The sequence below is a fragment of the Hyperoodon ampullatus genome, assembly GCF_949752795.1.
Source record: "Hyperoodon ampullatus genome assembly, chromosome: 2".
In the NCBI taxonomy this organism is placed as follows: Eukaryota; Metazoa; Chordata; class Mammalia; order Artiodactyla; family Ziphiidae; genus Hyperoodon; species Hyperoodon ampullatus.
The window spans coordinates 154,970,715-154,981,466 of record NC_136915.1 but is presented as its reverse complement, the minus strand read 5'-3'; the positions used below and the strand labels follow the sequence as shown (position 1 = coordinate 154,981,466).

The following is a 10,752-nucleotide window of genomic DNA, read 5'->3' as shown; positions in this document are numbered from 1 at the left end:
GTGCCATGAGCGATGTTTTTAAATATCTATTTGCCTTGTAGTTTCTAACCTAATAGACCTGGGCAGTTAGCTGTTGTACACATGCTTCCTACTTTTGGCTTTAATATATAAAGAGCCTCTATCCAGGTCTTGATGCAGGATATGGTAGTGACAATAGTAGTGGTGAATAGTTGGGTGGTAAACACAGGGGTTATGAATGGAGTTGCTAGAAATGAGAAGTGGAAATAAAGTTGCTGACACCAAACTTTGGGCGCCAGTAACAAATTTCCTCTAAACACTTTGAGTACTAGTCTTACACCTTCTGGAATTTCACTTATTCTGCTTTTTTTTCTTTTAATTAGAGAGTGATGTTTAACATCCTTTGACGTTAAGGATAGTTAGGAATGAAAAAGAGAGACATCAAAAGAGAGTGTCAGTGCTAGTCTGTGAATTTCCTTCATGTATAAACCTGACATAATGTAATATCCATCCATTCATCCACCCATCTATCCAACAAATATTTATCCTGAACCTACTATATTTTTAGGCATAGTGCTAGGCAGTAGGGATGGATAACTCTATGAACAAGATAAATGTGGTCACCGAATTTATGCATCTTTAATTATCTCAGGAAAGACAGACATTGTATAAGTGGAATGAAAGGCTTGAAAGAGAAGTACAAGGTATAAATGGAACCAGTAACAGTCAGACCAAACGTATTCTGAAGGTCATGGAAGGCTTCTCTGTCGAGGTGGCATTTAAGCTGTGTCCTGGAGAATGGGTGAGCTATATCTAGTAAACAGTTGCCTACAAGGCTCTACATGATCTGTCCATGACTATTATTTCCAAACTCATCATAAGCCATTTTCACTCTTGCTCACCATTCACCAGCCACTTGTCTTCTCTCAGTTCCTCAAATTGCCCGCCTCGAACACTATATTCTAAATTCATTCCGCCTCACCTTCTATAGTTAGCTCCTTTCCAGAGATCAGGTCTCCGGTTATTCTCTAATTCCACTTTTTGCTTGTTTCCATCATTTTGTACAGCACTGTTTCTAATTGTTTAATATTTCATTTAGCTGCTTTCAAGTTAAACTGGTACTTCAGAATGAACAAACATTTCTTTTAAAACATCAGCATTAAAATTGAAATTTAACATGATATGTTTTTTAAATTCTTAACAAATAGCTAAAGTGAAAAATGTTCCTTTTTTATTGTGAATTTGTGTAATACTGATCCAGTTAAGAAAACAAACAGTAGCATGTGGTTTTTAAATTATAAATAGTACAAAAACAATTTTAATTTTCTGTAATTTCAATATATTTCTCATGAAATACTTGGCAAATGCAAAAAAAAAAAATTCCTGGAGTTTCCCAGTAATTACTCACAGAATAAATTTGAACAAAGAAATATGGAAATTAAGAAGTGCTATCAGAATATGTTTATCCTTTCCTAAATTATGTGAGTATACCCATGCATATAAACAATTAACGAGCTCAATCTAACTGGGCTCCTTTGGTAGAGTTTTACTTCCTAAGGTTCACACCCATTATCATCTAAATCTTGGGAATACATCCAAGAGAAGGCTTAACAATAAGGATTGTTTATTTTGTAGGTTTTAAAGAAGCTAGAGTGCCAGAGAAGACTTTTGAAGTGTGAAGAGATTTCCTGTAATTGAAATCAACATGTCATTTATAGATCCTTATCAGCACATTATAGTAAGTCATTTACTGTTTATATATTCTTCTGGGAGGGGGCAGACATACTTTTGTGCATGAGTATTACTGATGTTGCTAGTAAAGTATAAAACTCTATGAAAAGCCTTGGATTTTTTATGAAAATCATATGAACTTAGTGTGTTTCAAATAAGGTAGAATCTGTAATAAAAGTAACTCATCTCCTCTTTTTATCACTAGTAAGTTTACAGAAAAGAGGGACTTGGAGGGAAGAAATACTAAAATATATGTAACAGTATTAAACATTCATGGAACAGTAAAAAGTGTAGTTATCACTCAGCAATTATCAGCCTGCACACTTCACATGGATTGACACAGAGAAGATAAAATAATTATTGACTTAAGGGCTATATTTTGGTATGCATTTTCAGAGTAATTAATTTTGTAAACTCTCCCTTAGTTAGATATATTTAAGCAAACTCTTTTATAGGTGGGCAATTTTTAATAAAAAGTTGAATAATTCAAATTTTGGTATGTAATTTTCCAAACTCTGTTGGAAGTGTACACTCTTTCTTCTGATCAAAAAAGCAGAGGAGAAAAATTTCTTTGTTGAATTTAACACTTGAGATCCAGTTAGATTTATATGGACTAAAAATAGTTTTTATGGATATTAAGGAATAATACAAAGCCTATTTTTATTCAGAATGAAACACTCTTCTCTTACCCTACAGCCCTTTCGAGCTGCCATCCTCTTTCTTTCCCTGCCTGGATAGCAAGGATTAATGTACTATAATTTTTTGTAGTTCTTTCTTCCATTCACAACTTGAATCATTGAAAACTGGACTCAGGTTTCCCACTTTACAGGAAGGTCTCATCAAGGGCCTCTTTGGTGCTGAATCAAATAGATTCTTCAGGTCCCCTCCCCCACCCCCATCTCTGTTGGTCATTCTCCTCTTCTTAAAACTCCTTAAAAGTTTTTTTTTTTTTTTTGCAAGCTTCTCTTAATGTTTGACTCCTTTTGTAAACTGAGGCATAGCATATATAAAGTGCATAAATTTTAATTGTTCAGCTTGATGGATTTTTGCATATGTATTCCACCCATGAAACCATCATACAGATAAAAATACACATTATAAGTACCCTGGAAGAGTTGTTCAAGTCCCTTCCAGTCAATAAACTCCACAAAACTAACCAATATTTGTCTTCTATTACCAAAGATCAGGTTTCCTGTTCTTGACCCTCATGTAGATGCCTGCATTCAACATTTTGTCTGCGAGATTCATTCATGTTATTGTGAGGAGTAGAATTCCACACTTCTACATTGCCATGTAGTATCTCATTATCTGAATACGGTAAACCACAAACTATTTATCTAGTCTACTGATAACCCTCATGTCCTCACCCAATGGCAATGGTACCTTTGCTAAATATCAGGCAACCATATATGTGTGGCTTGGTTTCTTTTCTGTTCTATTGGTCTATTAGTCTTTGTTTGCCCCAGTACCAATCTATCTTAATGTCTATAGCTTTGAAATGTGTCTTTATGTATGGTAGTGTAAATCCTCCAACTTTTTCTTCTTCAAGATTGTCTTGGCTTTTCTTAGGCCTCTGCATTTCCATATAGGTTTTGAAATCAATTTGTCAACATACACACACATACACATACACACGCACACACAAATGCTGGGATTTTTATTAATACTGAAATTATTCTGTAGGTGGATTAGGGGAGAGATGACATGATAGTAATATTGAATCTTCCAATCTGTTTACAATCATGAAACTAATGTTAAACTAATGTTTCACTAGAAACTAAAAAGCTAACGTTGTATTTACATGGAAATACAAGTGTTTTTTACACATCCAGTGAACTTACAGAATTTCTTTATTAATTCTAATAGTTTGAAGTTTTTTTAGATTTTCAACTTGCACATTCCTGTTATCAGTGAATAATTCCAGTTTTCCTTCCACCGTTATGGTGTTCTGTAGATGAATTTAAACACTGAAGGTAGGTGCAGATTAGTTTTTTCTTACCCTACCACCTCAAGAGAGATGGATAATTTCTATAACTCAGAGAATTCAATCAAAGTGTTCATTCTTAAACCTTAACATGAAAGCTGGCGCTTGAAACTGAGAAGGAAGATAAGGTTAAGGTGTATAGCCCTGAGCTTGAGACAAAGACCAATAATAATTCTAAATCTTAACATTTATACTTTCAATCCAGTTTATCTCCAAATCTATTTTAATATTTTTTTCTGAGCACTTATCACCACTTATTGAATGCCCATTGTGTACTACTCCCTGTCAGGAGGCACTGGGAAATCAAAATAATCCTTGAATTGAGCTTATGTCTAGCAGAAGAATAATTTATAATAACTTTAAGGGCTCTGATAAGAGACAATGAAGATTACTCTGGGAATATACAACATGAATAACTAATAACAGGCATCCTTCTGGAATTCCTAAAGGAAGTGACATGGAAGCACAGACCTGAAGGTATAGTAGAAGTTAGGTGAAGAGAGAGAAAATGACTTTTCTGGATTGGAAAAAGCATATGTGAAGTAGTCTGGAGGTGAGAAATTACATGATATAAGGAAATGAAAGAATTTCGGTATGGCTGGAGCATAACACATTTCAAAGAAATTATTATTTCAAAAGACCTTCCCTTTTCTGCCTAATATGACCAGGCCTTATTACTAACTGCTATGCAGGCCTCTCATGTCTCATGTCAGATGGCTGTATTAACTGGCCATTTAGTTTCTTTTTTTAACATGGCAGAGCATATTTAAAACCAAATTGCATCTGGATGTTTTAAGACTCATTTCTGTCACCTTTTCTTGCAAATTTTGTTAACTATAGACAAATATTTAGGCCATAATAATTACCTATGTGGCATCTTAATATGATGAAGCATGCTAAAACCACATATCTGAATCACATTTTTCTTGACCTTCTCCAGCATCAGAATTGGACAATCATTTAGCGTTCCGGTGTATAGCCCTTTTCAATGAGAGGGTCCTAAGAGCTTTATACTTTCATTCATGCTTGTTTTTGCTGTGTGTGTGGAAAAAAAAACTGTGCATGTGTGTGTGTAAATTTTTTTAGTGACAAAATTTCCTGCCCTAGTTTTCACAGAAGGATACTTTTCAAAATATATAACCGAGAATACTTTTATTAAAAAGCAAAGATGGGGAAAACTAAGCCAACTTACTAGTAATGAAGGGTGCCAGACAAGTCGACTCAGTTTTAGCTGCCTCAAGGTGGTGAAGATTGGACTCATCCTCACCACACCTGTAATGCAGGGACATGTTGGGGAATCGTGTGGGCTGATGCAGCAAGTTCTCTTGTTTCCAATGGTGCCAGCTTTTAAGAATGTAGGAGAAAATGGAGTAATATATATATGGCACAATGCAGTTCCCATATGTCTAGAGTTGTTCTGAGGTACTTTCCATCCTGAAGGGTATTTGTGTCTCCAGAATCTACTGAAGTTCTTTTGGACCAGGAAGATATCAATATTGCAAAGATAAATCAAATATAAAATACTTATAAAAATTTCCATCTTTTTACCCTGAAAAGATGAGTCACTTCTCTGGAGTGAAAAAAAATCTAGAGCTCTTCCCACCACCGATTAGCAATGGAGGGCCACTGCCCCACATCCACGGAAAACTGAGGTTGTGTCCACACTGAGGTCAACCACCTGGGTATGCGAGCATGACTGCCTGCTAAAATACAGGGACATTTGAAAAAGGTCATTGTAGGATGACTGGAAATGTTACCAAAAAAGTAGAAAGCTATTATTCTAGATTATTATGGTAACGGGGGGAAAAAAAAAACACTGGAGTAGGTAATCAAAGAACTAGTGTTTTAGTCGTAGTTCCAGACTTTAGTTACGTGCTCTTGAGCACTTAAACTGACTTTCAGCTGCTTCATATGAAGTATGAGTAGTACCTGCTGTGTCTGTTCCACGGGGCTTTTATAAATAATAAATCATTATGTACACAAGCATTCTTTAGAAACTTAATAAGGTAGGATATTTCTAGGGGGCATCAGAAGGTGAGATAGTGCTGCTGGGAAATCAGAAATATAAAGGTGACAAAACTATTACAAAATCACAGCGCTGTGCACAAAAGACTAATGAGTTTTATGGCAAATAGCATTTTTTTAACATCTTTATTGGAGTATAATTGCTTTACAATGGTGTGTTAGTTTCTGCTTTATAACAAAGTGAATCAGTTATACATATACATATGTTCCCATATCTCTTCCCTCTTCCATATCCCTCCCTCCTACCCTCCCTATCCCACCCCTCTAGGAGGTCACAAAGCACCGAGCTGATCTCCCTGTGCTATGCGGCTGCTTCCCACTGGCTATCTATTTTACATTTGGTAGTGTATATATGTCCATGCCACTCTCTCACTTTGTCCCAGCTTACCCTTCCCCCTCCCCATATCCTCAAGTCCATTCTGTAGTAGGTCTGTGCCTTTATTCCCGTCTTACCTCTAGGTTCTTCATGACCTTTTTTTTCCCCTTAGATTCCATATATATGTGTTAGAATATGGTATTTGTTTTTCTCTTTCTGACTTACTTCACTCTGTATGACAGACTCTAGGTCCATCCACCTCACTACAAATAACTCAATTTCATTTCTTTTTATGGCTGAGTAATATTCCATTGTATATATGTACCACATCTTCTTTATCCATTCATCTGTCGATGGACACTTATAGGTTGCTTCCATGTCTTGGCTATTGTAAATAGAGCTGCAATGAACAGCAAATAGCATATTTTTTGTGAGCACTAACAAATTCTAGACAAGTGAGGAAGAGGGCAGTTAGGAATAAGCTTCTAGCCTTTTCCTGATACCAGCCATTCCCTGCCACAAGCCTCTAACCTGAGGCAGAAGTACACACTTTTAAAGTAAGGTCCATATTTCTGCTTCTTCACCACAGAGCACAGATTAGAAATCCCTAGAAGGTCACCAAGTTTACTTCTCAGTTCTTGAATTTCGATTTGGTTCTTTTTAAAAACTTCTGAGCCATTTTTTATAGTTTCCAGTTTCATGTAGTCATACTTAAGTTTGACTTCCATTTCCTTAGACATGATAAGTGTAGTGTGGCTGTTTCATGGAGGGGGCTGTTTCTGTGCCTGTTAATTAATTGTGCTGGTTTGTAGTCTTGGTGTCATACCTCCTTGTGTTCCTAATTATCTTTGATTTTTCTTAACATTATAATAATGAAAAATTATCTGTAGAAATAATTCTTCAGAATTTTATTTGTTTCTGTCAGGCTCCTCGGGAAGCTAGCATTCTGGGACAAATATAATCCTAGTTTCAAGTTAGTTGTTTTCTGGGTCCCCTGGATGACACTAAAACAGGGAGCCAGTATGTGGAGGGGCTGTTCATACTTATTCCTATGGTGCGATCTGTAGTTTTAGGCTTGAAACAAGGGAGCGGTTTACTAGGGTCCTTATCCTTAGAGGGCTCCTAATCCCTCAGCCTCTCAGCCTCCTCCTCTCTGGATCAACAAATGCTCCTGTCAAAACCTGTGTTTCTTTGCTCCCCTTGATCTCTGTCCTGGGAGTTAAGGCCTTCCCATCTTGTTGCTTCTTTGTTACTGTATTAGTCAGTGTTCTCTGATTGATTAGAAACAGAACCAGTAGGAAGTAGATAGATAGATAGATAGATAGATGTCTTAATTCATTTGGGCTGCTGTAACAATACCACAGACTGGGTAGCTTATGAACAGCAGAAATTTATTGGTCATACATATGGAGTCTGGGAAGTCCAAGACTGAGACACTGGAATGGTTGCTTTTGATGAGGGCTTTAGCCACGGTGTCCACAAGGTGGAAGGGGAAAGGAATCTCTCTGGATTCTTTTATAAAGGCACTTATCCGTTCATGGGGGTTCCTTGCCCCTCCCAAATATCCCATCTCCTAATACCATTATCTTTGGGGGCTTAGGATTTAACATGTATTTTGGGGGGACACAAACATTCAGACCATAACAGATAGATTGATCTAGATACGAGATTTATTGTGAAGAATTGTCTTATGAGGTTATGGAGACTGGGAAGTCCCACAGTCTGCTATCTGCAAACTGGAGACCCAGGACAGACAAGGGTGTAATTCAGTTCAAGTCAGGAGATAAAATGAGATGTCTCAGCTCAAGCAGTGAGACAGAAAAAAAGGGGCAAATTCCTCCTTTTATTCTTTTCAGGCCCTCAACAGATTGGAGGCCAACCCACACTGGAGACGGTACTTTCATTTCCTGAGTCCACTGATTCAAGTGCTAATCTCATCTGGAAGCACCCTCATAGACACACACAGAAATAATGTTTAAACTGAGCACCTTTTGGGCCAGTCAAGCTGACAAATAAAATTAACCATCACAGTTACTTTTAGGAAAATGTTTACTTATTTTGTAAAACCTTATCCAGTTTTTATTTATTTTCTGTGGGAAGCGGTAACCCAGATTATTTAGTCTGCCATTATCACAAGTGGAATTCAACTAATTCTTTTACTCTAAATCAATAATGCCTCTAGATAATTCCAAGGAGATAGATAATCATCTCATCTTAAAAGATTTCCACAGATGGTAAAATTATCCCCCAAACTTGATGTTCAGTATTGCCTTATGTGAAATTCTAATATCAGAATCTGGATTTGTATCAGGAGACCCTTGAAAAATCCCATGTAGTTGGTAATATTATAATTGCCATTTTACAGATGAAGAAAGCAAGGCTGAAAGGGGTTCCCGGACCCAATTCCAACATGTGCGTGGAGCCTTCTTTACACCAACAAGTAATTCTTGGACACTGGCAGAGTGGTGAAGAATTCAACTCAATTCTATCATTATAAAATTATATTATAAAAATATGCATTGATATATATTTGATCATCTGAATAACCAAATATATATTTTTCCTATAAATCACAGTATTGCAAGGGTAGAAAACTGAGATAGAAACTATAAAGCACTGTATTGTAAATACCCTTCTGACTCATGTCTGTGTCTTTTAATCACTTTTCACTTAATGAAAAGAACAAGTAAGACCAAGAGGTTTTTAAGAAGTCCCTTAAAATAAGGATATATTCTCCAAAATAGTAAGTATATCCATATTTCCGAGTTTGTTAGATCTACTAGATTTAAAACTCACATCTGAAAATCATCAATGCAAAGACATCTTAGATTTTAATGAACATGTCATATCACCTAGGTTAGTAACTCTAAACCAAGTAAATATCTCTGCCACCCAAAGGACTTTAAGGATGTATGGGGAGAACTTTTCAAGTGCACATGCTACTTCATGTGTTCTAGTGAGCCCCTCCAGGAGGGCGAAGGTATACCTATACTTCACAGGCCTTAACTCAGCCATAATTACTCCTAGGAGGGTGTAGATTTTTTCAGGATTATTGTGACCTGAAAAATGGGTTCACCTCTTGGCAGGTGTCGAACCAAAAGACACAACCAAGCAAAAGATCAAGAGAAGAAAGGATTTATTACTTGCAGCAAGTAAGGAGAACACAGGGGATCTTTCCCAAAGAGCTGTCTCCCAAACAACAAAGTCAGGGGAGTTTTAAGCTAAGGGTACATGCATCTTCATGAAGGCGCTTAAGCAGAGGAGAATTCAGTATAGAATTGCAGCAGAGGTCAACAGAGTCCAAGCTTTAGTTGATTGAAGTCATAAAGGTCAGAAAAGGTCAACATCATCTTCTCCTAGGTTCTAGTTGATCTAGTGGTTGAGTGCTTCAGGCTTATCTTTACCATTGAAACGGAACTGGGAGTACTTAATAACTGATATATTATCTTTGCTTTTGTTATTTCTCTTGCCTGATGACAATCCTTTGTCTCTTCATTCTTTTTTTCCCTTAAGATCATTAATTACTGAGACCTGTTCAAGGACAAGCATTGTGGCCAGGCTTAGATCTCAAAATGGCTTATGCCAAAAATGGCTTCTCTTATGTCATGAAAGCCATTCCTAAGTTCTCTTTCTCCAGGGACCCCTACCTTATCTGCTTACAGTATTGAGGGAAGAAAAAAGCTAATGTTAAAAAAAAATTTTTTTTGTGGTAGTATAGCTGCTTAATTACCATTGGACTAGAATCTATATCAATTAAAATTTAGGTGTTAAAAGTTTGGGTGATTATTTATTTTGGGTATCTTGAAGATATTAGAGTCACAATACATTCGTGGTGAATATGTCATTAAATGAGTATTTTAGACCCAAGTTATCACCATCAATTTTTTTTTTTTTTTTGGTACTGGTTTCACTGGTAGAGCAGCCCCAGTAATCCTGATTAAAATAGGACCTAAAATCTTCTAATTTCAGTGAAAATGAACTCTAAGTTTACTTGAATATTTAAAGATACATATATTATAATACAATGTTATTACTATATTTGACAGATATACTTATTGTGCAAATGGAAAATTTCTTATTCATGAGGGAGAAGAAACTCAAGTAATATTTCTGAGTATAATTTTCTTTAACGACATCTGCTGAAGTTAAATTCTGTTGCCAAATTAGGTGGGTGTTTTGGACATATAGCCAATTTTGGACATTTGTACATATAGCCAATCCATGACTGACAGTTCTTAAAGCAAGTTTAGATAGCACTGTTGATTTTAAGTAGAAAAACTGATTGCTCTTTTAAAAATGTGGGAGAATAGTAGCGTGATGTTCGTGCCTCTTAAAAGTATTAGAATGAAACCACACCAGGAAGTGACACTGAAAATAAGTATCTTATCTAAAAAAGTATCTTCACTCTTGGATGACATCAAAGCAGCCATTCTTTTTAAAATTGCTGATATCTGTTTGAAGTTGCCTGTTGATGATTATGGTGATCTCTGTATTCAGTAATGAGATTCTGTAGTCCTTATCATACTAACAGTCTTTAGTTTTAATTTGATTTAAATTAGGCAATGGCAGTTGAATAGAAAAAAAATATTTGTATGCAGAATCTACCTTCTCTTCCATCCATCAGATTTGTTTTATGATTGTTCTTCGTTTCTTCTTTGTAACAGTAGAACTCTCAACAGAATAGGACACTCATCAGATTGATTTTGCATAAATTGACTGGTTCTTTTTTCCAGTGCCC

General features: G+C 36.1%; 1 protein-coding gene across 2 annotated transcripts in view; it reads left to right on the top strand.

The window, feature by feature from the left end:
* Positions 1-1,663: 1,663 nt before the first annotated feature.
* The window catches only part of PLA2G4A (phospholipase A2 group IVA), a gene marked incomplete at both ends in the record, with an annotated part of 140,448 nt that continues 131,359 nt past the window's right edge, over positions 1,664-10,752 (top strand). For both annotated transcript variants that reach the window (XM_079696872.1, XM_079696871.1), the window contains one exon: positions 1,664-1,696. In XM_079696872.1, the coding sequence (XP_079552998.1) occupies positions 1,664-1,696 (33 nt within the window). The remainder of the gene's footprint in view (positions 1,697-10,752) is intronic.